At 41.1% G+C, this 27,892-nt stretch overlaps 1 protein-coding gene across 1 annotated transcript in view; it reads left to right on the top strand.

Annotated features, from left to right (window-relative positions):
• The window catches only part of shroom3 (shroom family member 3), a 410,779-nt gene that overhangs the window by 181,717 nt on the left and 201,170 nt on the right, over positions 1-27,892 (top strand). The window contains exon 2 of the mRNA XM_060825783.1: positions 27,589-27,743. Coding sequence (XP_060681766.1) covers positions 27,589-27,743 — 155 coding nt within the window. The remainder of the gene's footprint in view (positions 1-27,588; positions 27,744-27,892) is intronic.

Here is a 27,892-nt window from a genome sequence, read left to right as displayed (position 1 = left end):
TACATCATTCTCTTCTCCCGTTTATGTTTCTGGTATTCTGATACTTGTTTCGGAGCGTGAATTTTCTCTTAAGAGCTTGAGTCTGGAGTGTGCATGCATGGGTGAGAAAGAAAGGGGTACAGGGAATTTCTGAAGGCTTCATTTTGAAGTTTTGATACTGTATTGGCTTTGAGTCCTGGGAAGAGCTCGGCCAGAATCACTGTGTCTGCCACAACCAAATGAAATAGCGTGCCCTCCTTTGAAAGCACTCACAAAGCAGATGCAAAACGTCAGCACAAGAACTGGAAAAACCAGGCTGAGCATTTCCAAAACTCAATCGGCTGCAGCTTCCAGTTTTGGTGACTGCAGAATCCTCTGAACCTTAATTGGCTTTAGCAGTCACCTCGGTCCCCACAAATTGCCACCAAACACCCCAACTGAATACATTCAAGTTCACTTCAAGGCACAAAATATTATTATGAACCTTTGCAATACAGAATACACTTGCAATTTTAAGAAGGTTTCCCATCTGTGATTAATTTGTGTAACCTTCTCTGAAGCATATAGTAAAATTTGTCAATCTGGGTTTAGGTTTTAAACAGTATCAGCTTCTATTTTTAACAGCAAACAAATTATTAGGGCTGGAGGAAAATACCCTCCCTCGCTTTGTCTGAAGATACTGTTTTTTTTCCTGCAGTCGTTTCTGTCCATGTAGGCAAACCTTAATTGGTTTCTTTGAATGGAATTTTTAATATAATATTTCCTGCAGGGTGTCAGCAAAGAAAACTAACATTCTTGGGCTTGTTGATTTTAAATTTGCATCCTTGTTTTTAAATTCCTTTATAGTCTTACCGCTCCCTAACTCTGTAACCTTCTTCAGCCCAGCAACACTTCAAATTATTATGCTGTACCAATTTTGATCTCTTGTACTCCCTGTCATCACTACATTGTTGGCAGCCGGGCCTTCAACTGCCCAAGCCTTAAACTCTGGAATTAAGCTGTTCCTTAAGACTTATACATTCTCACCAGTGTTTGATCACCTGTCTCAATATCCCTTCATGTGGTTCCATGTCAAATGTTGTTTGATAATGCTATTGTGATATACCGTGGAACATTCTGAAGAAGCAATTGTTGTTTGACCTTCGAACCAACCGACTGTTTTGCTCTTCTATTAATTAAAATATTGCGGTATTGAAAATTCCACATTTGCGAAAGCAATCACAGCTTAACCTTTGATGTAATGTGATTCTCTTCCTGCTCGTGCTGAACTAACTTTGTTTAACAGCATTCCAAGTAACTGCTGTTACTGAACTAAAAGATTTCAAAGTCAAGTGCAATCTCTGTTTGAAGATCTCAAATTGAAAATTATTTCATAAATTTTTTTAAACTTTTAAATCCATTTGTTTATCCACCTGCTTTAATGAACCCATTGCAGTCCCATTACTTGGTTTAGCAGGCTGGGAGATTCTATCCCAACAATGGAACTGGATGCAGAATGGCGGGGGCTGCCTGTTTACATTATTTCACTCTATTAGAGGTGATTTTTCCAAGCTTGGGGCAGACACTGATCAGAGCCATGGACAGGGAAGGCAGCCATTCAGCCCCATTTGGGCCATCCCAGTTACCTGTCTGGCTTTTCAAATCACAATTTTGTTTTTTTTAATTGGCCTCGCTGAGGAAGCCTGTATCCAAGACCAAAGGGCTCAGTGGTTAGCACTGTTGCCTCACAGCACCAAGGATCCAGATTCAATTCCCACCTCAGGCGACTGTCTGTGTGGGTATCCTCTGGGTGCTCTGGTTTCCTCCCACAATCCAAAGATGTGCAGGTCAGGTGAATTGACCATGCTAAATTGCTGGTAGTGTTAGGTGCATTAGTCAGGGGTGAGTATAGGGTAGGGGACAGGGTCTGGGTGGGTTACTCTTTGGAGGGTCGGTGTGGACTTGTTGGGCCGAAGGGCCTGTTTCCACAATGTAGGGAATCTAATCCAGTCACAGGCCTGCCAAGACTGCAAAACCGTTGGCCCTCTGATTGGTTTGGCAAAATCGGGAACCGGTGGACTGCGAGCTCTGATACTGCCTCTAGTGAAATTGTTTTGCTGGTCAGGTTCCCAATGAGTGTGTTTACAGGCCCCACACATGGCCTTGACATCAGAATCTTGATGCCCTCATGAAAACCCCATCTCAGACCAGTAACTGAAACATTTAATGCAATAATTTGTAAAAGTAATTTTTTTCCTGCTAAATCTTAATAACATTTCTAACAAATCAAGGCAATGGATTATTTGGCTGGAAAAATAACAAAGAAACCTATTATCGAAATGGTGTAGATTGCAGAGCTCTGAGGTGTAGAGGGATCTGGGTGTCCTATTGCATGAATCACAAAGGATTAGTATGCACATAAAGAAATGAGGAAAGTTAACAATATTATTATTTATAAGAGAGGAATTGAATATAATAATAGAGAAGTTATGTTTTGGTTATACAAAGTACAAAAGAACCTTGATTATCTGAATTTCGGATTATCCAAAGCACATCTCAAGGTCCCGATATAAAAGACGTGTTTCCAACATTGATTGCATCTTTTGTTTACAGTGATTAAAAGTGAACCCGCCTTACTGAAATGCTGCCGAGAATAGTCCAGGACTGATATGAGCACAGGCACCGTCTCCAAATGACTAACCCTCCTGCTCTCTCTCTCTGTATCTCTCTCTCCACCGACCCCCCCCCCCCCCAACAAAAAAAAGTGTGTGTGTGTGTGTGTGTGTGTGTTTCATTGATAGTCACAGGTGAGGTGGTGGAAGACTGGGGTTGGCTAACGTGGTGCCACTGTTTAAGGTGGATAGTAAGGACAAGCCAGGGAACTATAGACCAGTGAGCCTGATGGTGGTGGGCAATTGTTGGAGAGAATCCTGAGGGACAGAATGTACATGTATGTGGAAAGGCAAGAGCTGATTAAGGATAGTCAACATGGTTTTGTGTGTGGCAAATCATGTCTCACAAACTTGATTGAGTTTTTTGAAGAAGTAACAAAGAAGATTGATGAGGGCAGAGCAGTAGATGTGATCTATATGGACTTCAGTAAGGCGTTTGACAAGGTTCCCCATGGGAGACTGGTTAGCAAGGTTAGGTGTCATGGAATAAAAGGAGAACTAGCCATTTGGGTACAGAACTGGCTCAAAGGTAGAAGACAGAGGGTGGTGGTGGAGGGTTATTTTTCAGACTGGAGGGCTGTGACCAGTGGAGTGCCACAAGGATCAATGCTGGGTCCTGTACTTTTTGTCATTTACATAAATGATTTGGATGCGAGCATAAGAGGTACAGTTAGTAAGTTTGTAGATCACACCAAAATTGGAAGTGTAGTGGACAGCGAAGAAGGTTACTTCAGATTACACCAGGATCGAGATCAGATGGGTCAATGGGCCGATAAGTGGCAGATGGAGTTTAATTCAGATAAATGCGAGGTGCTGCATTTTGGGAAAGCAAATCTTAGTAGGACTTATACACTTAATGGTAAGGTCCTAGGGAGTGTTGCTGAACAAAGAGATCTTGAAGTGTATGTTCATAGCTCCATGAAAGTGGAGTCACAGGTAGATAGGATAGTGAAGAAGGCGTTTGGTATGCTTTCCTTTATTGGTCAGACTATTGAGTACAGGAGTTGGGAGGTCATGTTGCGGCTGTACAAGACATTGGTTAGGCCACTGTTAGCATATTTCGTGCAATTCTGTTCTCCTTTCTATCGGAAATATGTTGTGAAACTTGAAAGGGTTCAGAAAAGATTTGCAAGGATGTTGCCAGGGCTGGAGGATTTGAGCTATAGGGAGAGGCTGAACAGGTTGGGGCTGTTTTCCCTGGAGCGTAGGGGGCTGAGGAGTGACCTTATAGAGGTTTACAAAATTATGAGGACCGTGGATAGGATAAATAGACAAAGTCTTTTCCCTGGGGTCAGGGAGTCCAGAACTAGACTGCGTAGGTTTAGGGTGAGAGGGGAAAGATATAAAAGAGACCTAAGGGGCAACATTTTCATGCAGAGGGTGGTATGTGTATGGAATGAGCTGCCAGAGGAAGTGATGGAGGCTGGTACAGTTGCAGCATTGAAGAGGCATTTGGATGGGTATATGAATAGGAAAGGTTTGGAGAGATATGGGCCAGGTGCTGGCAGGTGGGACTGGATTGCATTGGGATATCTGGTCGGCATGGACGAGTTGGACCAAAGGGTCTGTTTCCATGCTGTACATCTCTATGACGTACGTACGTACGTACGTGTGTGTGTGTGTGTGTGTGTGTGTGTGTGTGTGTGTGTGTGTGTGTGTGTGTGTGTGTGTGTGTGTACGTACGCGCGCACTCGCTATTTGGAGACTTATCCCCAAAAGGCAGCAACAGTCTTACTGTTGGGGGGGGGGGGCGGGTGCAGATGGGAGGCATGTGGGTCAGTCTCAGGGTGGGGGTCTAGGCAGGAGTCGGATGGTGGGTGGGGCTGGACTGGCTTGGACCAGTTTGGGGAAGGACAGAGGGGCGGTGTTGGATGGGGTTGGGGGGCAGATGGGGGCTCACTCGCACTGTGCTACTGCTGCCTCGTCTCCTGAAAGGGGAATGAACTTAACAGAAGACTTGGAGCCCCAGAGGAAAGGCATTGAATCAATTATTTGAATGAAATAGTGCCAGCCCATCTCGTTCTATGAGACTATTATCTGAAATACTGTACATAATATTGGTCTTCTTATTTCCGGAAAGATGTAAATGCATTGGAAGTAGTACAGAGAAGATTTACCAGACTGAAAGATGGACTGAATGGGTTCATTTATGAGGAAAAGGTGGACATGCTAGGAATTGTATGCATTGGTGTTTCGAAGACAGCTTGAAACATATCAGATACCGAGGGGTCTTGACAGTGCAGCTGTGGAAAGGATGATGCCCATCACAAGTCTATCAAGAACTATGGTTCACTGTTAAAAGATTAGGGATCATCCATTTAAAACAGAGATGAAGTTTTTTTTCTGTCTGAGGTTCATGAGCCTTTGGAACTCTGCCTGAAAATGTGTTGGAAGCAAATCCATGAATATTCTTAATGTCGAGATCGAGAGGATCTTGTTAAGCAAGGGGGTGAAAGGTTATCAGGTGAAAATGTGGATTTGAGGTTACAATCGTGATCTTATTGAATGGTGGAGAAGGTTCAAGAAACCAAATGACTTACTCCTGCTTCCTGCTGGTAATGGAGAAGGCCAATAGCTAAGTATACTCTGTTACGAATTATAGGTTTATCCTTTTTCTAGTTTAACTTTTCATTGCCCAATATCCATTTGCAAAATGGAGTGTCTCAAAGCAATTGTAATCTTTAGCACAACCACTGAAAAACGGACTGATTAACAATTTATTGCGATGAAACCAGGTAATCGTTATGTTGACCGGTAACTATGGCGATGATTGTTCAGGGAAGTTTTATGCCACAAATGCATGTCCTTTGAGAGCTGACTTGACACTGCTTAAACATATTTTACATAAACTCTTAAAGCCAAGAGGGTACCACAGGATCTTTTAAATTTAACTTCTAGTAACCTCTTTCAGTCGTACAGCCTTCCAAGATTTTAACACTCCTCCAACTCTGTGGCACTAATTCTTGTCACATGGTTCTGAGTAACCAGACATTCAGCTGCTGGGACCCAGAGCTCTGTCATTCCCTCTCTGCACCTCTCTGTCCCTCTCTCTCATGTCCAGCCAGTCATCTTCTGAATCAGTGATGAAAAAACATTATCACTAGATTAAACTGAGATTGATTTAAGTAGATTGTTGCAGAAATTTATAGACTACAGTAGTTTGAATTCTTAGAAGTAGAGTGTCTTGAGGGAATGTTTGTATATTATTTCAGACCTATTTCAGATAATCCTAGGGTTGATAATCTTATTGCACTGCAGGCCTGTTGACGCTGGACACTGGTTATCTCACTGAGGGTCAAGGAACCTTTAAGTGGCCTAACATGGGTTTGGTTTCAGACAAGCATTGAGTCCTGTTGGTTTAGCTGAGTCTCACTAGATGTACATGATTACTTTTCCATGAGAACAGGACTCATATTTTCAGTAATGCCTGTGGTTGAACTAATGAGAGTGTATCTCACAAACTAAATCATTATCAGCTACTTCCTTCAGATTGCAATCTTTGCATTTTCCTCTCCTCCCACATATTAGATTGTTAATGGAACCTCTAAAGTTATTTTTGATCTTGCTACCAATCCCCTAAATGCTTTAATTCCTCTTTCTGTCACTCCACATTTTGTTTCCATGGGGTTTTTTTTAGCTTTCCTTGAGTTGCTTGAAGTACTTGAAGACACTCCCTTTGTCTGGTCATGGAACATTGCTCATGCTATTGTTATTGTTTATTTTTAACTTTATCTTCCTCATTCTCTGCTGTTTAAAACATCCACTCACCTCAAAATGTCTTTTGTCTACACTACATTACTTTATATCATTTCCATTTCTTAGCAACCTCGTCTGAAAACAAAGAAGCTGTGAGGCAAATGTGCACTTTGGCATAAATGAAATAAATTTCAGTCGAGGGAAGGCTAGCAACAGGCTAATTTTATTACTGCAGCATCAAATTATTTTTGCAGAATAGTTTATCGTCTCCTCGGTCTGAAGGAAGTCACCTCCAGATGCACATACTTGTGTGTGGTGCCTCGTGTCAGTCCCTCGTGTGTCCATAAATAAAAGGTACACAATTTTCTACTTTCTTCCCATGTCCATTATCTGGTTTTCCTTTAATCCAGACCAGAAGCACTTTTTGGTCATGCTGTTTCTTTTGTTCCTAATTTATCAGAACTCTTGCCATGTTCAAATAGCATGAGAGGTGAATAGGGCAGGAAGTGGCAGTTGAAGATATTTGCATATTGTAATCAAGCATGGGTTTCCCGCTCAAATGAACAAACTGTCAAAAGCACATTACTGTGGATGCTGGAATTCTGAAATCTGAGCAGAGAAGGCTACAAATACCCATCAGGTCATGCAGTCTTGTTGGAGAGAGAAAGAGTTAACATTTTAGTTCCTGACCTTTCGCTGTTCCTTGTTACAGACAAGTATGCTGACCTAAGCACCAACTGAACAATGCTAATTGGACATGCACATAATTTAATCGAGTGGCAGGTAGATTTGATAATAAACAGTAATTTCTGGAGAAAAACAATCCTCAAAGATTTGAGAAAAATTGGAATTCCACATTTGAGGAAATCGTGAGTTGAATTCAGTTGTCAATGATGAGTCATGCTGTCACACCATCATCAGGTGTTTACGTTCAGCGTGTTTTAACAGTTGATAGTTAGATTAGGAATGAAGGGAATTTTAAATTTGATCAGAAGGATTAATTTGCACATCCTTTGCTTATGAGTGAGCAATGCAGTCTGTGTTTTTGGTTGTGAAGATTTACATTACCATGAATCACAAGAATTGATTTTCAAAGATAGGTTTTGAATTTGAGCAGCGTATGTTTTGAGTTTCAAACTGCATTCTCAGTTTTGCTGCAATTATTTTACCCCTTATACTGTAGCAAGAAATAAACCAAACATTATGTGTCCTTGAATTTTCAATTCTTCCCACCTTCCTGCCTTACCTGAAGTGTGACTCCTTTTATAGGTCTTGAGAATGGAGGTGCCAAGTAGTGCTCTTGTCCTTGGGCCTATTGATTGAGGTTCTTAAGTGGCCAATTCATCCCAAACCCACTTCTGTTTTAGCTGCAGTCGTGGGGAGCCCAGATTAATTAGGTGGATGAGCCAGTGGCATGAAAGAAGGGGTTAACTTAGTCAGGGGGATCCCTGCACTATTGGAGACATCCTGCCAATGCTGTATCATACACTGCCCACCTCCGATCCCATCCAGTTAAGGTGGACCCGCACAGTTCCTTTACCCATCAGCCTTTCTTTGGCTCCTGCCCTGGGCATGCCTTCAGACCCTCCTCTCTTACCTCCCCCTCTTTAGGGCCTGCATGTATCTCCAGCAGAGCTCACCACTTCATCTGGTGCTGCTGGGACGACAGAGATACCAGCCAATTAAATTGGGAAGGGTCCTGACTAACTTTTTAATCAAACAAGTAAATTACAGAGCACCCAATAAAGTCCAGCCCAAGGAATGTTTGAGTTGCTCAGAAAATGCTCTTTCTTGAGCATCACGTAAAGTTCATTGAACCCTGTATGAATTACAATGAATTGCGCTCTAGGTATCTCTCTCATGAAAAGCAAACAAGTTTCATTTGGTTTAATACCTTTGAACTGTTCAAATGATGGAATGTTCCCTTATTCCGTTTATATGGAGAGAATAGCTTTTCTCACAATTTTCAACTTCTCATCTCATTAATGAATGCAATGTTGCTCTTAGGATATTGCTTGGCTCGAGGGGCAGAAGTGCTCACCACTGCTGGATCTTCAGGTGCTCACACCTTGGCACCTTATTTAAAGCACTTCAGAAGCTGCAAGCCAGGAGCTGACCCCAATGGTCCTGACCATTATCACTGAGGACATGTCCCAGCGGCACATGTATGATGAGCACAGTGCCACATGGCTACATGTCCCCACCTTTGACTGTTCAGTGTTGCCTGCTATTACTGCCTCTTCTGTATGAAATGTAATGTAGACCACAGGGGCTCACAACCTGTAACTAAGTGCTATAAATCCCATAAGCTACAAAATAAATGAGTCTCACATAAGCTGGCAGACTGTAAGTTTGTGCTGAGGTCAGCGAGTGTGTGTTAAGAAAGCAATGTGTGGTGGGCCTGGCAATCTCCAATTAAGCACAAAGTGAATGAATGTTAAGAAAGCAAACTAAGAGTCAAAAAGTGGATCCTGTGAAGACCTATGAGAGGTGCTTGTTCCCCTGGATGCAAAATGATGTGACAGAGGTGTGCAGATCATAATTGAGTCTCTGTAAATCATTAAAGGCTGAAGTGGTGTCAGAGTTGGTCTGAGAGCAGACGCGATGACGTGCTGAGCTTGGTGGCTGAACTGATACCAGCTTATGAGAACAAACATTCAATGAAGATGGTGGCCATGGAGCATGCAGGGACTTTTTCTGAAGAAATAGTTGAATAATGGCCAAGACAAACATTCAGTGGATTGCATTTACAAGTCAGGAACTTGTGTCTTCTATTTTTCCAGGGGAGGAAAAGATCATTGGAGGTGTGTATGAATAAATTGAGTTGGCACGTTAATAAGATGGAATTGCACAGCATTTACCACTCAATGGCGAGATTCTAAAGTTGATATTTAAGGCTTGGGGGAATTTTGTAAACATTTTTTATGAAGTTGAGGTTTACATTCTCAACATTTCCACACTTCACACTTGGGAGGAGAAAGTTTGCCCAATATTCTTAAATAAAGTCATACGGCATAGGAACAGACCCTTTAGCTCGCCATGTCTATGCAGACCAATAAATGATTCTACCCCATTTACCTGCACGGATCCTCAGCCTACCAGAAACGCACACAGTATTCCATCTGTGGACTAACCAATGTTTTATAACATTATAACAAGGCTTCTTTGCTCCTATATTCTACACCCTGGCTAATGAAGGCAAACATCCCTGTCTACTCGTGCTGACACCTTCAGGGATCCATGGACTTGTACACTCATTTTAAGTATTTCCTTCCCTATGAGATCTCCCAAAATGCATCACCTTACACTTCTCAAGATTAAGTTCAATCTGCCATAGCCTGGTCTAATTTATCGACTGATCAGTGTCAGACTGCAGCCTGAGACTATCCTCTTGGCCCTCTTCTGGTCATGTGGTAGTGTCCCTACTCTTGACCAAGAGGCCTGGGTTCGAGTCACACTTGCTCCAGAGGTGTGCAAAAACATCTCTGAAGCAGTTGATTAGAAAAATAGGTTAAGTTTTAAAAAAAAATCTTTCTAACTATCAACAGCACCCTCAATTTGTGTGTAATCTACAAACTTGTTAATTATACGTTCTACATTCACAATCAAGTCTTTAATGCACATAACAAACAGCAGGGTCCCACTGCTAGTAACAGGCTTCCCATTATAGAAACAACTCTCCACCATTACCTTTGCCTCTTGTTTGCAAACCAATTTTGGATCCAATTTGCCAACATGGATTCAGTGGGCTCTTACTTTTTGGACCAGCCTTCCATGTGGGACCTTGTTCAAAGGCCTTACCAAAGTCCATGTAAACACAATCAACTGCACTACTCTCATCGATATATTTTTTTCACATTTGACCCTGGCACCAAGGATCTCAGTGGAGAGTCTCTTCTGCTGCCACAGAATCGCCATCAGTTTCCCTTACAATTGAGTACCAGGTCTCTAAATCTCTGCCAGTCTTTTCCTTCCTGGCAGTTCAGCACAGCCAACTGTGATACCACAGACTTGACCATTGCTGCTTTCCTCTGAGAGGCTATTCCCCCCAACATGGTCTATATGTCTGACAGGGGACTCCTGCACTCCCCGTCCATGCTGACTCGTCTTCCTGTTGGTCACCCAGTGCTTTTCTGCCTAAGTAGCCCTAACTTGTGGTGTGACCAGCTCACTAAACGTGCTACCCATAATGCCCTCAGCCTCATGGCTGCTCCATGGTGAGTCCATACAGAGTTCCAGCTGCTCCAGGTGCATCATGAGCTGGAACTGAACACACTTCAAGCTTCTGAGGTCACCATGGAAACTGGAAGTGTCTCTGAGTTCCCACATATTGCAGGAGGAGCATTCCACAGGGTCGCGTTCTCCTGCCATTGTGATTCTTACCAACTACAAACAATAAAGTAGGAACCATTTACTCGATCTTACCCATTAGTCGCCAAATCAGATTTCTCTCTCTGTCTCTCTCTCTCTCCGCTCCTCTCTATTCTTAACAAGCCACAAACACACAAATAAGGACTTTACACTCTGTCTCCCTCCCAGTGCTGCTCACTCAGTACCTAAAGCTGGTTCCCACACACCCAATCCTCTTGCCCGACATCACTGTTTGAAACCATGACATCACCACCTGTGCTCTGCCTCTGGATTCAGGATCACTCCTATTCCTACTCTGCCTCTCTCCCTTCCAACTGAGCTGAATCCACTCATCTCCCACTCTGTCTGCTCCCATCTGGGCACCGTTCCTCAAGTTTTATCCGGAAGCCCCTCTCCTGCCATTGTTTATCACTTGGCTTGCTCATTTGCCACTGCTGCTCTGACTGAGTTGAAAAGGAGTGACTTCAGGAGTAAAACAAATTGGAGTTTTGGATTGTTTCATTTTCCCAAAACTTTCAGGTTCATTCTGGCCCCATAGTCCAATTACAGACTGTGAATATAACATGGTTTTCAAATTTATATATTAGATAATCATAAACCAGTATGCAATGATGGAAAATGGCATTTATTGAAATAAACTCAAGGTATTCCTGAAGAAGGGCTCATGCCTGAAACGTCGATTGTTCTGCTCCTTGGATGCTGCCTGACCTGCTGCGCTTTTCCAGCAACACATTTTCAGCTCTGATCTCCAGCATCTGCAGACCTCACTTTCTCCTCATAAACTCAAGGTATATAAACCAAGGAATCTTGCTCTTTATGTTCTTGTGGTATGTATTTCATTTGCCACAAGTATCTGTGCTTTAATTATCAAACTCAAGCAATTATCATTTTATGGATTTGAACACACATTCATGCACTGTAGTCCAAATATTTATTTAATGTTGCTGAGATATCTGGATGTGCCTCACAAAGAATGATCATTTATGCAATGCTAGGTAGTAGGTTGTGTCTTCAAGAAGGTATTGAAATATTTCGTGCTAACAAGGACTCTGTTGCAATTTGATTGAGTGGGTGTTCAGCAAAATCTGTCAGTACAAATAAAGGCACTTTGTGGTGTGTTCAAAGTATTCAGGCACCTTTTCCAACTTGTCCAAGTTATTCATGTTAAGTGATGAAAGTAAATGAACAAAAGGTGATATTTAACTTCACCAGTACTCAGCATGCTTTTATAAAATTCTGAGCCATGACAAGAATTACATTAGCAATATAAAAGATACAGTTTGGAAGAACTACAGATGTGATTACTTTTAATTACGCAGTTGTGAAAATACACAATAGATTGAAAAAGTCATGTGTTTTAATTTGTTGACAGATGAAGTCATTACTTTCACTTCAATTGTCAAAAGATTTGACTGCTTCAAACTTTGAAATTTATTGTGGCATTCCTGAAGAAGAGCTTATGCCCAAAAAGTCGATTCTCCTGCTCCTTGGATGCTGCCTGACCTGCTGCGCTTTTCCAGCAACACATTTTTCAGCTGTGACTGGAAAGGAAACAAGTTTTGATTTTAAATATTTTTGAATTAAGTCTGTTCATATTTTTGAAGTGCTTCCAATAGGAGGCACTGCACCGTAAACACTCAGTTTAATGGTAAGATGCTGCATTCTTAGAAAATATTTACTCCTGAGCAAAACGACAAACTTAGGTCCATTTCCAGTTCAACACAAAGCTGTCCCCTCGTCACTGAAGTTTGCTTGAGGAAAATGCTATTTTCAGAAAGTGGGTTTGAAGATTTATCACATATGCTCTTCCACCTTTTTTAAAAAATCCTCAATTGATAGTTAAAGGTAGACTATAATCTAAAATCATAATTAAAAGAAACAGTCATGCCATGATAAAAATAATCAAAACTGAGATAACGAGCTTTGGGTCTAAAGAATAATTCAAGAGGAATTGAAATCAAGTTTAATTGCAATTTTTATTCAATTTGCATATGCATGTAAATTTCTGGTGATATCCCTCTGCGATTCAGGACAAAATGTGAATCCTGTGCTGAAATATTCTAAATGTGTTTTATGTTGCATCTCAAAGAATACTAAGATATGGGGCAACCTTTAAACAACAGGGACATTGAGCAAATTATTAATGTGGAACTGTCAGTTCTAGTTAACAAAGAATGCAACTTGTATTGGTAAAACTCTATTAAGACAATCCCAAATTTCAAAGCCATCACAAATGTACTATGAAACAGAATTTGATGCTGCACTTGTCCTTGTTAATGGTAGAGGTTGTGGCAAATGTCTAAAAGTTTGGTGAAAGAACTAGGTTTAAAGAAACAGCTCAAAAGCAGAAAGAGAGGCAGAGTTTCAGAAAGGAGCAGCTGAAGAAATCTCTGCCAATGATTGAGTCATTAATGTTCAGGATTGCAGGTAGCTAGGGGCTGTAGAGGTAAAGGAGGTTATGGAGATGGGGTAGAATATCCCTAGAAGCTTTGGAATCCGACCATTATGGTCAAATGAAGGGCATTCTTGCACTATGTGGGGAACAGGCATGCTGTCACATCCCAAGAATTAGGCAATTAACAGCCAGTGGGCAGACATACCATCTGGTTGAGGCTGGAGACAGGATCTCAAACTTAACAGCCAATAAGAGGCCCCCAGCACTGACGAAGCAGTGAGAATGCCCTTTCAGTTGGATGAGGGAAAGGGTGCTTAATCTCGAACTTTGTTAACGTTACATAAAACAAATAGCCTCAGCAACTGGGCCATTGAAGAGAAACCCCTCCATCAGGTAGCTAATGGCAGGGGAAGCTGGAAGAGCCTCAAAGCCTACCTGGAACCCAGGGCTGTCCCCATTGGGCTGCAGCCGGAGGCCTCCTTAAAAACTACTCTTCGGTACCTCAGGGACTTGGAAACAACTGGAAAACTCCAGCTGGCCTTTGCCTGTCCTCAAGCTCACTGTCCTACTCCTGGGAGAGAATGGAGCCAGCAAACCAGCATGCCAGGCAGAAACATGAACTTAGATGTCCGCCCACCACCTTCCCCATCTGCATTGGAGTCAAAATTCTCAGCCTGGAAATCGTTCTTTGAACTATGTAGCTCTCTTCACAACATATCAAAACACTGCACAGCCAATAATGTTCTTTTGAAGTGTAGTCTTTAGTATAATGTAGCATTTGATTTGCAAACCATAGGCTTTCACCAGCAGCAATAATGTAAGTCAGCAGGCCATTGTTTTTGAATTTTAGTTGAAGGTAATAAATGATTTTTACATATTTTGTAATAATAGGACTAACCTTTTCGATATCATTTGGGTTTTGAGACATGGTTGCTGTGAGCATCAGTTGAAAACGTGCTGCATTAATGATTCTGTGAAAACCTGAGGAAAGAAAAGATTCTGACAGAAGCTAATTATATGTTATATGGACAAGGTTATTCCACAAGAGAACTGAAAGCGGGTTTTTAGGAATGTTTTTGACATTTTAACTGCAGAGTATTTTTAATTTCCTATCTAAAATCACTGTCCTGAGTGAGAGTGAGTTCCATTTCAGCCTAGCTTCAGAAGTGTCTGTATTTGCCTTGGGATCAGGTAAACCTCTGGGAATATGCCTGGCTAAACAAGCAACAAAACCTTGTTTGGTCATTGTTTCCAGGGACTGGATTACCTTCTGTGCACAGAAAAATTCATTGTCCAAATTAAAAATGCCCACCAGAACAGCTTGAATCCAAATAACACTCTGAATTCCGTAAAAAGCCTCAGGCACCTCACAGGAGACTTAACAAACCAAATTTGAAACTGAAGTGTATAAGAGCAGATGGCCCAAAACTGGCAGTCGGTATGTTTTAAGGCATAACTTAAAGGAGGAAAGAATGGGAGAGAAATAGAAAGGTTTGGGGGCGTGAGGTGGGGTACATTTACGGACTCAACAGCTGATGGCAGTTGAATTCAGAGGTGTGGGTAAGCCAAAGATTACATGCCCACAGCTATCCTGTGGGTTTGTAAAGTTGGAGGACGTTTCAGAGATAGGGGGTGGTGAGGCTACCTGTACCAAAGAGCACAGTGGCAGTAGGTAAATAAGATTTTGAGTCATAGAGACGTACAGCACGGAAACAGACTCTTTGGTAGGTCCAACCCATCCATGCCGACCAGATATCCCAACCCAATCTAGTCCCACCTGCCAGCACCCGGCCCATGTCCCTCCAAACTTATCCTATTTATATATCCATCCAACTGCCTTTAAATGTTGCAATTGTGCTAGCCTCTACCACTTCCTCTGGCAGCTCATTCCATACACGTACCACCCTCTGCGTAAAAAAGTTACCCCTAAGGTCTCTTTTATATCTTTCCCCTCTCACTCTAAACCTATGCCCTCTAGTTCTGGACTCCCCCACCTCAGCGAAGAGACTTTGTCTATTTATCCTATCAATGTCCCTCATGATATTATAATTCTCTATAAGGTCACCCCTCAGCCTCCGACATTCCAGGGGAAACAGCTCCAGCCAATTCAACGTCTCCCTATAGCTCAAATCCTCCAACCCTGGCAACATCCTTGTAAATCTTTTCTGATACTTTCAAGTTTCACAAAATCTTTCAGTTAGGAAGGAGACCACAATTGCATGCAATATTCCAAAAGTGGCTTAACCAATGTCCTCTACAGCCGCAGCATGACCTCCCAACTCTTGTACTCAGTACCCTGACCAGTAAAGGAAAGCATGCCAAACGCCGCCTTAACCATCCTATTTACCTGCAACTCTACTTTCAAGGTGCTATGAACCTGCACTCCAAGGTCTCTTTGTTCAGCAACACTCCCTAGGACCATAGCAGAACTTATATACTTAATGGTAAGATTTGCTTTCCCAAAATGCAGCACTTCACGTTTATCTAAATTAAACTCCATCTGCCACTCTTCAGCCCATTGGCCCATCTAATGAAGAACCTGTTGTAATCTGAGGTAACCGTCTTCACTGTACTGTCCATTACAACTTGGTGTGCATAAAGCCAGCAGAGCTTTGGATGAGCTGAATAGAGGTTCATGGATGGAAGGGTGGCCAGAAAATGTGATTGAATAATCAATTCTGAAGATAACAAAAGAATGGATGAGAGTTTCAGCAGCAAATGAGCTGAGATAGCAACAATATCAGGGGTCAAGTATGATTGAGTCATCATACACCTCTATTTCAGTCAACTTAATGGTCCAATTTTGTGACAAAATTATATATTCTTGTTTTAACTTAGTGAATTTCACTTCAAAAACTCAACAGCTGCATCAACAGTATAACAGCAAGCTAGAAACTGGATTTTTCAATTATTCTGACACACTGCACACAAAGGCACTTACAGCAACTACACAGTCGGCCTCCACACCGCTCCTTCAGTGTCCAGCTGCTGCAACTCCTCTCACCTGGCAGGAGAAAGTGAGGACTGCAGATTCTAGACAGTCTTATTGATGACTCAAATATATGGTTAAGTGTGATACCAACTTTATTAACAGTCTAGGTCAGTCTCTCACTGTTGCCAAGGGATGGGAAGAGCTAAAATTAAGAGGCTACATTTAAATCAATGGCTTTAATCTTTCCAATGTTTGATCAGAGGACATCGATCAGATTACTCATGTCAAATAAACAATCTAACAATGTCACAGCTGTGGAGGAGAAGAGAGGTGGTGTTGGTGAATGAGAGCTTCATGTCATATATGTTTGTGTAGACTAGCATTGTTTTTGGATAATGTTGCTGAGGGGCTGCATGTCATTGAGAAATTGGAGCAGGCCAATGACAGATCTTTGGAGGACATCAAAGATAACAGTACAAGAATGGGAAGAGAAGCCACTTCTTCCTGTGACTGAAATGATAATGGAGCCAGGCAAGAGACATTCCTGATGAAGGTCTTATGCCCAAAATGTCGACTGTCCTGCTTCTCAGATGCTGCCTGACCTGCTGTACTTTTCTAGCGCCACACTTTTTGACTTTGTCTAGAATCTGCAGTCCTCACTTTCTCCTGCCAGGTGAGAGGAGTTGCAGCAGCTGGACACTGAAGGAGTGGTGTTGAAGGCCGACTGTGTAGTTGCTGTAAGTGCCTTTGTGTGCAGTGTGTCAGAATAATTGAACACACATCATCTGAAATACATTGTGTCAGGACTAGGGCAAAATCCAGTTTCTAGCCTGTTGTTATACTGTTGATGCAGCTATTGAGTTTTTGAAGTGAAATTCACTGTTAAAACTTAATGAGAATATATAATTTTGTCACAAAACTGGACCATTAAGCTGACTGAAACAGGGTGGATGATGAGAGGTAAAGTCTGTAGGCATTTTATAGTTTATTGGAACATATTTTCCCTGTCTAGTCATTTTGGAAGGAATATTCCCTAGTCTTGGAAATGTGATCACATTCTACATCTGATATCTGTTTCTGGGGAAAATTGGCATTTTCCCATGCCAGAGACTGCAACTTAACTGATGTTTCAACAGTTAACAGGAGAAGAAACCCAACGTATCTAGTTTTGGCAATATAAATTGAATATTCAGTATGCATTATTCTCAGTATACTTGGCAAGTTGTTGTCAAAAAGCATGCCTAGAAAAGCAAACTAGAACATCTTGGCTGCATGGAAAGCAGTTTCCAGCTGCTGCATCTTAGTTCTTTAAGAGAAGTACTTAAGATTCTCTCATATTCCCCCAGAAATTACACAATTTAATGAACAGCCCATTAAAACCCCCACAAAGATATAATATTGAAGACAATATTCACCAGTATTAGTAAAGGCAACTAATGCCAGATTGAAAGCAAGTAATGGTAACCAACCAGATGAATATCTGTGATTACATTGTGCAGGTTTGAGGAACAGGTCATGTGGTAAAAATACAGGAAGACATTTAAACGTCTCACTGGGCTTATCGCACAAGATTAGAGCCACTTAAAAGTGTATTACACTGGAAAAGACGATATTTACCATGCAGCACCAGCAAGATCAAAAGGATTGAGAACATCTATTTTAAATTAATTTGGGGAAAAAGTACATTGCAGGTTCATGTGGTTAAAGCAGCTTTTCTTGGTGTTGGTGATCATACGTATAGTTTTAATCTTAGCTGTATGATAAATGCAGTATATTCAAATACCAGTGGAGGAGGTATGAAAGGGTACAATTCAACAGAATATATTGAAGAGCAGCCTCTCATTGACAAAACACATTAGGATAGTTGGTTAAGCAACCCAGCTAACATATTGAGAAAATGATTTTAAAAAATCTTAAATATCTCCACTTGGAGCAGTCTTTGATTTTTCATAAAAGTCTGAAAGAAAGATCACTGGGCCTGAAATGTTAACTCTGACTTCTATGCACAGATGCTGTCAGACCTGCTGAATTTTTCCAGCAATTTTTGTTTTGTTTTTGTCTTTGATTTTTCATGTCTGTTTTCTTCAAGGAATTAAGCCATTTGACTGGGATGCATGAACATATCATTATAAATCTCCATATGATTAGTACAGTAATAAAGTATTCTTAAAATACAAATGCAGTTGTCTGAAATGAGCATTTTAGAATCAAAGATGTTGCTACTTCTGGGTATGTCAAAAACCAGGCACTCGAATACAAATACTATCAACATGCTCAGTCCACATCGTATTTATTGAGATTATTTAAACCCAAAACACTATCCATGCCAAGTGTGACAGCACTTTATGGTATTGTTTAACACATATCAATCTTGTTTGAGATCTAAACATGAATTCTCCTTCCCGAATACCAATACGTTTTAATGTTTGTAGTATGGTAGCTAGTTTTTACTCAAATTTGGGGACCAGGCACACATGAAGCAGAGCTGAAAATGTGTTGCTGGTTAAAGCACAGCAGGTCAGGCAGCATCCTAGGAACAGGAAATTCGACGTTTCGGGCCAGAGCCCTTTACACATGAAGCAGTGACTTTCTTCCATAGAGAGTGGAAAACCAAATTGAAACACCCTTCATTCCAAACAACATGGCTGCAAACACACTGGTTAAATATTTCATCGGTATGTTGCAATCAGGTGTTTATATTTAATGCAGCAGGTTTTAACAGTAGTATTTACTCTTTTTGACTTTTGGCATCCTTTGTACTGAATAATGGTCAAAATGAGAAAATAAGTCAGTCATTTGTAGCCAAGCACCTGACATGTTGCTCTGTACTCCAGATAAAATTGTCCTGGGTGAGCTCAAAATTGCATTTCCCTTTCCTTTTTAAAGCTTCAACTGAAATTGGAAATATAGGAGAGTAGCTGGTAGGAAGCTTACAACCAACCACTGGATTCTGTAGCCTTGTTACACGAATGCAGAGCTTACCACAGAAGAACACCACAACTGTGCAATCTACCAGTGATTTTGCTCAGAATTTGGATTTGGTCTCGCACTCTTCGTCCAAACTCTCTGTCAGTATTAGCTGGCATACATGCCAGTTTCACGTTTGAAAGAGCTTACTTTGAACCTGTGACATTTGCCTCCATTGCTAATTAATCAAGATTGCTGTATGAGAGAGAAATTACTTGGCAGGTGATAAATCATGCATGACGGTTCTTTTGAAGTACAGCAGGGCCTTGTATTTGTTTCAAATACCATTCTGATATTAATCTACAAACCTTGTTATATATTTATAATGGAATTCAAAAGCAGCACAGTCACTGGCCTGTTGGGGTGGGTTTCTGTTTCCAAGTGAATAATCCAGGAATTATTACCAACTAATTAAACCTACATCATTTTATAAATGTAGTCCTGGTGCACTATTAAATATTTCTTAAGCTATCAAGATGAACTTCACCTTGGTGCATTCTCCAAGCCCTCAGGTTACCTGCTGAAGAATAGTTGCCAGTCACTCTGAAAGGTGAGTTGTACATATTTGTTTCGTCAACACTGTTATCTGTTCCTCCTTCCTCTCAAAAATGCTGACTCATATGTAAACTATTCAAAGTTTGATGTGTATTTGAAGAACATTACAGATGGCTGCTGTGCTGACAATCATTCTTGAAGGGCATTGCAATTCTGCATGGTTCTTTTCTTACCTGATGCAGATATCTCTTTTTAGGAAGAGGTTTTAGGTGGAAATCAGGGCAAATTGAAAAAAAAGAATTCTAGTCCATTCATGTCTCACAACTCTGGGAAGCCCTCAAGCAGTGAAGTTTTAGTTTTAAATTTGTTTGCTTATTTAAATACAACAGTGTTCCTCAAAAAATGATGTGATGATGATGATCGAGTGAGATATATTAAGTGACATATATTGCCAGGGTACCAAAGTGACCTCCTCTATTGTACTTTGGATTTATGAGACTTTCACATCTGTCTGAGAGAGTAGGGCTTCAGTTAAATCTCTCAGTAAAATTGCACATCAGACTGTGCCACCCTGAGAGCACTGCACTAAATGTCAGCATGGTCTATTCAAGTGGCTGGAGTGGGTCTTTGACCATCGAACCCACGGGATAGTGCACTCTAAATCGAGCTCTGCTGATCCCAGAGGCGAACTAAATGGTGTTTTTAAAGTACATACCGTATTCATAGTTGCTGGACTTTGAGACCATGATTGATAGAATGCACGGACCAGGTTTTTGTACTAATGAAGAATTATTATTTATTTCAAGTAATTAGATTTTAGCCAAAGATAAACAGATATAAACCACTGACATATAACACTAATAATTGAAACTCTAACCCCCCTTATAATCTCTACCTTAAGCACCCAGTTACACGATATAACAGGCTACAAAGTGAAGTAGAGTAGAATCATGTACAACAATGCAGCTCTCCCCAATGAGTTCAGTACATTCTATGCTTGTTTTGAACAGAAGGTCAGTGAAATGATGTCACCAGCTCCCAGAGCCTTGGGTGTATCTATATCCACAGTCACTGCTGCAGATATAAGATCGACCTTCTTGGGGACAAACCCATGGAAATTGACTGGCCTGGATGGAGTCCCCACCTGTGCATTCAGATCCTGCATGGACCAACTGGCGCAAGTATTCACGAATATCTTTAACCTCTCCTTAGTACAGAGGAACCTCAATTATCCGCCATTCAGTTCTCTGAATTTTGGATTATCTGGCAAGATTGCAAGGTCCCAATGCTTGGCTAACCTTTGTTATCTGGAATTCGATTAACCGAATGAAATACTCCCTGCCCGTGTCCTTTGGATATTCGAGGTTACTTTGTACAGTGAGAGTTTCTTGTCTGCTTCAAGAAAATCATTATTATCCCATTGACAAAGAAAATCAGGCAATGTGCCATAATGACTATTGCCCTTTGGCTCTGATATCCATCATTATGAAGTGCTTCAAGAGGTTAATAATGGCAAACATCAGCTCCAACCTCCCAGACTGCCTTCATCTGCTACAATTCAACTACCACCACAATAGGTCCACAGTGGATGTCATCTACTTGGCCCATCACCCATCGCTGGAACATCTGGATAACAAGGATACCTGCATCAGACTTCTACTTTCTGACTGCAGCTCTGCTGTTCAATACCACAGTTCCAAACAAATCCACGTCCAAACTCTGAGACCTAAGACTCTGCTCCCTCTTCTGTAAATGAATCTTCCTGACCCACAGACCACAATCAGTAAGGATAGGTGACAACACAACCTCCACAATAATCCCGAACACTGGTACCCTGCAAGGTTCCATAATCAGTCCCTTACTATATACTCCTCATACACTCACAACGATGTAGCCAAATTCAACTTTAATTCCACTTACAAATTTGCTGATGACACCATGTCGTGGGTCGGATCTCAAACAGTGACAAGACAGAGTACAGGAAAGAGAGAGAGAGCTTAATGGCTTGGGGTAAAAACAACAATCTCTCCCTCAATGTCAGCAAAATGAAGAAGCTGGTCATCACTTCAGAAAGCAGAGTGGAGGACATGCCCCCGTCTGTATCAACAGTGCTGACGTGGAGAGAGTCAAGAGCATCAAGTTCCTAGGATTAATTATTGCCAAAAATCTGTCTTAGTCGGTGCATTTTGGCGCTACAGTCCAGAAAGCACACTAACATCTCTACTTCCTCAGAATGCTAAGGGAATTCAGCATATCCACAATGACTCTTTCCAATTTTTATAGATGCACCATAGAAAGCATCTTATTCAGATGCATCACAGCTTATTATGGCAAGTGCTCTGCCTAACTTCATAAGAAATTACAGAAAGTTGTGAATGCAGCTCTGTCCATCCTGAAAACCAGCCTTCCTTCTGCTGACTCCGTCTACACTTTCTCTGCCTCAGGAAAGCAGGCAACATAATCAAAGACTCTTCCCGTCCTGCTTATACTCTCTTCCATCGGGCAGAAGGTATAAAGGTTTGAAAACACATGCCAACAGATTTAAGAACAACTTCTCCAGTGTTAACAGACTTATGAATGGACTTCCCATTTTGTCTGCAACTTTTCTGTAGCTGTAACACTACATTCTGCAGTCTCTATTACCCTGATGTACTTATGTAATGTATGATTTGTGTGGTTAGCACACAAAACAATACTTTTCACTGTATCTCTGTGCATGTCACAAATTAAAGACAAACAAATCGGGAAAATAGATTCTCAGTGGAGATAGAAAAAACTGGAAAGATAGTTCAGTGGTCTTTGCTTCCTAACTCCAATGTTAAGAAGATTCTACTTTGGCTAACATGGATCTTGGTGTTATTTGTTTGTCTTTGCAAGGTGCTATTGGTTTGCAATAAGTACAGTCTGATTGATTCAGTCACAAAGAAAATATCTTTGATTTATCAGTTCAAATTCAAAAGTCACAGCTCAAAAGCAACTGCTGCAAGAAATGTCAGTGGTTTTCTTCAAGTTTAACCTGATTTTGTTTTTACTGCAGAGAAGAGAGAGTGTCTGAGAGAAACACAACTGCACACACCTGTGTCTTTCTGTCTGTGTGTGTGTGTCTCTCTCTCTCTCTCTCTGTCTCTGTCTTTGTAACTTGTTTCCCATCCCAACCTGCTCATTTAGCTGAGAACTAATCAGCTTCACTTGTAAACAATTTCTTGGCTCCTAATTATCTGTGCATTGCAACAAAAACAGTGTTCAAAGTGGGCGTTGAATTCCTTGCTGTGTAATTATGCAGTCATCCTGGTAAATCCCTGGGTTTTTTCCTCAAATAGACTCCTTACTCGTTGCAGTTTTTCAAACACACAAGTAGTAAGACGTGGCCCTTACACTTTAATCTCCAAGGTGAGAGTGCTGCCAAGTGCTAATGACCCATTTGACAACCTGAGGAGGAATAAGGGAGTTTTGGGATTGAGGACTAGATGATGTTTGGATTTAAGGGCAAATGTTGTGGGGAAAGCAGTTTTCGATGGAAGAGGGATACTGGCGAAGAAAGGGAGACATTGTGTCCGAGAGAGGTGGTTTGTTGGTAGTGGTTCACTCTGCAGGGATGATCGTTGATGTAATGAGCTGATAAGATACAGGGTAAAGCTATAATTTCATATTCTATAATAAATTTAAGTTCTCAATACCCTAGCCTATAATAGTTAATGCTGAAGGCCAATCCAACTTGCTAACTCTTGTGAAAAAAAATTGAACACACAGCAGTGACTTACATATTCACAGCACCTTTTACATAATGATACATTCCAAGGCATTTCAGCAGAGCATTGTAAAACATGGTGTGACATTGACCAACTTAAATAGGTTTTCATCAAAGAGGTAAATTTTAAGGTGTGACTGAAAAGCGGAAAGTGAGGTTGAGAGGTACTGAGATATAGGAACATAGAACATGGAACATAGAACAATACAGTACAGAACAGGCCCTTCAGCCCTCGAGGTTGTGCCGACCCGTGAACTATTCTCAACTCGATTACAACATGGTGGCAGCAGAGTAAAAAGTGATTGGTTCTAGCAGATCTGTACTGGTTTCAGTGCTCCACATGAGCCTGTTTCCACCATTCTTTATCTGACCTTGTCAATTCTATTCTCCATCAAACACACAGGAGCCTTCGCTTAGAATGCATCTGTGCCTCTTTGCCTCAACACCTGCTTATGGTAGCGTGTTCCACTTGACCTACCCTCACTGAACAAAGGTTTTCATTCTAAACATGGTCCCTGATCTGGTCCAGCTTGCAACTTTAGATTAGATTACTTACAGTGTGGAAACATGCCCTTCGGTCCAACAAGTCCACACCAATCCGCCAAAGCACAACCCACCACCCAGACCCATTCCCCTACATTTACCCCTCACCTAACACTCCGGGCAATTTAGCATGGCCAATTCACCTAACCTGCACATTTTTGGATTGTGGCAGGAAACCGGAGCACCCGGAGGAAACTCACTATGTTCATTCTGTCTCCAGCTGTCTTGAAAGAGCATTTAGGAAGAAAGTGTTTCCCTGGCAAATAACAAAACACTTTAGAAAAAGTATGAGTGCTGTTGGAGTGAAGACCTCCCCAGCCTCCTCATTGCCTTGAGTATAATCTCCAGGTCAGTGCCTTGGGAGCATTAGGTAGCTCTGCTTTCAATGCCAGCTTCCACCTCACATCAAGGAAGCTGACACTTCTTCATTGAAGGTAAATGGCATCAATTTAATGGCCGCCATACCTGTTTCAAGCAGACTCCCATTTTGCCCTAGCTTCATGCCGCTAATTGGACACCAAGCCCACATTCTAGACAATTAACATTGGGCCCCTGGAAATGAGAGGTCGTGCTTCCTTCTCTCTCCCTGGCAGGATTAGGATCTGAAGATGATCTTAAAACCAGTTTCTCAACTGCGGAAAGAAATTCAGACTATGGAGACTGACAAATGAAATTTCACTATTGCATCCAGCATTTATCACTGAACCCAATCTGACCATCCAAGTACGTACACAGTTTTTGGCACATGTTCTCAGCAGGAAGTCAGTTGGAGGGGGATTGCAGTCATATAATGTAGATAAAAGAAGGTTGTTTGTGTTGACTCAGTGTTAAAAATATTAAATTGACAACAGCACCTGTGGAACTGCAGCTGATTGCAATTTTATTTTGTTTACTATATTTGCGTTGAGTACAGGAGTTGGGAGGTCATGGTGCAGTTGTACAGGACATTGGTTCAGCCAGTTTGGAATCCTGTGTTTCGTTCTGGTCTCCCTCCTAGAGGAAGGATGTTATGAAACCTGAAAGGGTTCAGAAAAAAATTTACAAGAATGTTGCCAGGGTTGGCGGATTTGAGCTATAGGGAGGGGCTGAAGGCTGGGGCTGTTTGTCCTGGAGCATTGGAGGCTGAGGGGGTGACCTTATAGAGGTTTATAAAATCATGAGGGGCATGGGTAGAATAATTAGACACGGTCTTTTCCCTGGACTGGGGGAGTCCACAATTCAAGGGCATAGGTATAGGGTGAGAGGGGAAAATTTTAAAAGGGACCTAAAGGCCAACCTTTTCATGCAGAGCATGGTGTGTGTATGTGAAATGAGCTGCCAGAGGAAATGGTGGAGGCTGGTACAATCACAATATGTAAAAGGAATCAGGGTGGGTATATGATTAGGAAGGGTTGAAAGGGTTCTGGGCCAATTAGAGGGATATTGGCAAATGGGACGAGATTGATTTAGGATAGCTGGTCAGCATGGACGAGTTGGACAGAAGGGTCTGTTTCCATGTTGTACATTTCGATTACCCTATAATTCTAAGTAACCTACCTATCTTCTGGAAAATGGTGTTAGAATGCCTGCTTCCTTTCACTTCCCACCACTCGGTTCATACAGATTGCAAGTCGGAGATGAATTGGTTCAGTGAGTTAAAGGTTAGACACTTGTGCCCAATTTTGTGGTCACTTACATACTTGGTGACTTACTGCATTTAGCATCTAATTAGTTACCACAAACTGAAGTTTGTTATCCATGTCAGAATGTGTTCCGTCATTTTAACTCTTTTAACTCTTGGATGAAGCATGATGCTGTGAATGGAGCTCGTTCATTTTTCTTGTCACGATGAGGAAAGCTAATCCTGGCCATCAAGCTCATCTGTATTTGGACAATCAGCTTTGAGCATTACAAAGTCAAGGATGTATGAATGGGCTGCAGGATTAAGGATGAACAAAATTACCCTTGGTTCACCTCAATATCTGAAAGCAATGTATTTATTTCTCACACCAGAAATTGAACATAAATGTTAATTTAATGCAAAATTTTCCAAATAATTCTTTCAACCAGGTTTAACCCAGGTTCTGAAGGCCATTCTCACTATGTTACCCTTCTCTTGTATAAATTCTACCTTTTTCCTCATCTGTTCTTGATGTGCCTCTGTATCTTGATTTCAGCTGGGCTCACCAGCAATATTTTGCTGTGCAGGTACTTTGCCACATGATGTCACAGCAATAAATGATTAAACTTTACAGATCAGTGTATACACTGTAAAAGTGTTTGGTTACTTTTGAAGTGAACTGTGTTCAGCAATTGGCAGATCAAAAATGGAATGGCATCAGCCTAGGCTAAGGTACTTGAATTATTACTTGACATTTATTTAATTGTTCTCTGTTACATTTCTATTTTTAATTTCCGAAGTCTCTCCAACCAATTTGTGGGGATTGGAAAAGGAATTTATTTTCTGGTGCCCTTCCCTTCAAAGCATTCTTGACCCCATAAGCATAGTTAATTTGACTTGTTCAGAATTTTAGCAAGTTATACATTTTTTTAGGCAATTGAAGCTGCTTATTCAGGAAACCTTAAATCTTCTCAGATTTGAAGCTTTTGTGTTTACTTAATTCTTCGGAAAACCAGTGCTACCCAGTCCTCTTGAAAAGTGCAGTGTATGATGCAGTCTCAGATTTCTCACTGGGACCATTTTTTTCCACTGATTAAGGATTCCTTTGTTATTCGACTTTGTATATAGGGGGTGCATTTGGTAGGATTAGGAGATCGTTGTCTGGATTTCCTCAGTGGGATATTCGGTGGTCTGTGGAGAGGGGGCAAAGGTTACAGGAGCTTTTAGGGAATTTGGTGCAAGACTTTTTTCAGAATTTTTTTGGATTACCTCAGCAAAACAGCTTATCCCATGTATTCAAGTAACCCACTTCTGGTTAAATATATGCCCAATTGGTATTTTTTTCATCCAAATTCTGAGAATGTTAAGCAGTAATTTCCAAAGTAAATGAGTAACATTTATCTTCAATGTGCCTTTAGAAATCAGGTTTACTTTACATTCTTTTGATCTACTAATGATTGCTGAATTAATATTAACACCATTTCAAAAAAAACATAGTTTCTAGCATCAATGAAACCCTAAGTTTGGAATCAATTATGAAATATGAAACACTTAAATTGGCTTAATGAATCAATCAGTAATAAGTATTTGCAAGATTTTTAATTCAGTGACCACTTAAGAAAATTGCAAGTTGATGATGCCTTTATTAAAAATTTGCTTTAATAAAATCAGAAGTTAGCCTTTAAGATCCTTGGAGAAAAAAAAGCACTGCTTCACAAAGCATTGAAGTCAGCGATATTTTGGTGCTAAAAAATGTAGAGAAAGGAGCAGATTTGTTTGTATAAAGTGCACTGCACTTGGATCAGTATTGCTTTTTATACCAAATTCTTCAGCCTATTAGCCATTGAGACAGAAATATCTTTGCGCATTGTTAACAAAACACTGTGCACATCTTTAAAAGCTCGAATAGTGATTGATTGTGCTCAAAATTCAAAGCTAAAGTGGCTATGCTCATATAAGCCATTTGATTGCAAAAAAGAACAAGACCATTCTTCAGTGGGCTTTTGTGAATCACTAATTCTGTGCAGGTGGTGCCTGGAATACTACAGGATTGTGACTTTCCTCATTACTGTGGGTCAAGGTTAAAAAGTGTGGTGGCAGAGTTTAATTAGCAAAGCAACTTAAAGCCCTGCAGGAGGTCAACTGCAACCATGATTGAAAGGTCTGCGATGTTTTCCTCTAATTTAGTCTATTTTTTTTCTTCTTTTGTAGGTTGAGGAAGGAGGGAAAGCGGACTTGCTAACAAGCAAACTGCAGGTGGGGGATGAAGTGATCAATATCAATAATGTGGAACTGAGCGGTTACAGACAAGAGGCTATCACTCTAGTGAAAGGTTCCTACAAGACCCTGAAGCTGCTCATTCGCAGGTATGAGATGCAGTCCAGATGAAGATGTACCCTAAATCCAGTAAAGGCAGCTAAAGTACTGGAAAACCTCTGTAGAGGAAAGGAAAAATGTTGTTGAAACAAACATACGGAATGTCTACAGTTTTCCTTTCTTTGCAGATGTTACCTGA

This window comes from Hemiscyllium ocellatum, chromosome 1, assembly GCF_020745735.1.
Source record: "Hemiscyllium ocellatum isolate sHemOce1 chromosome 1, sHemOce1.pat.X.cur, whole genome shotgun sequence".
Taxonomy (NCBI): domain Eukaryota; kingdom Metazoa; phylum Chordata; class Chondrichthyes; order Orectolobiformes; family Hemiscylliidae; genus Hemiscyllium; species Hemiscyllium ocellatum.
This window is presented reverse-complemented; position numbering and strand designations above follow the sequence as displayed.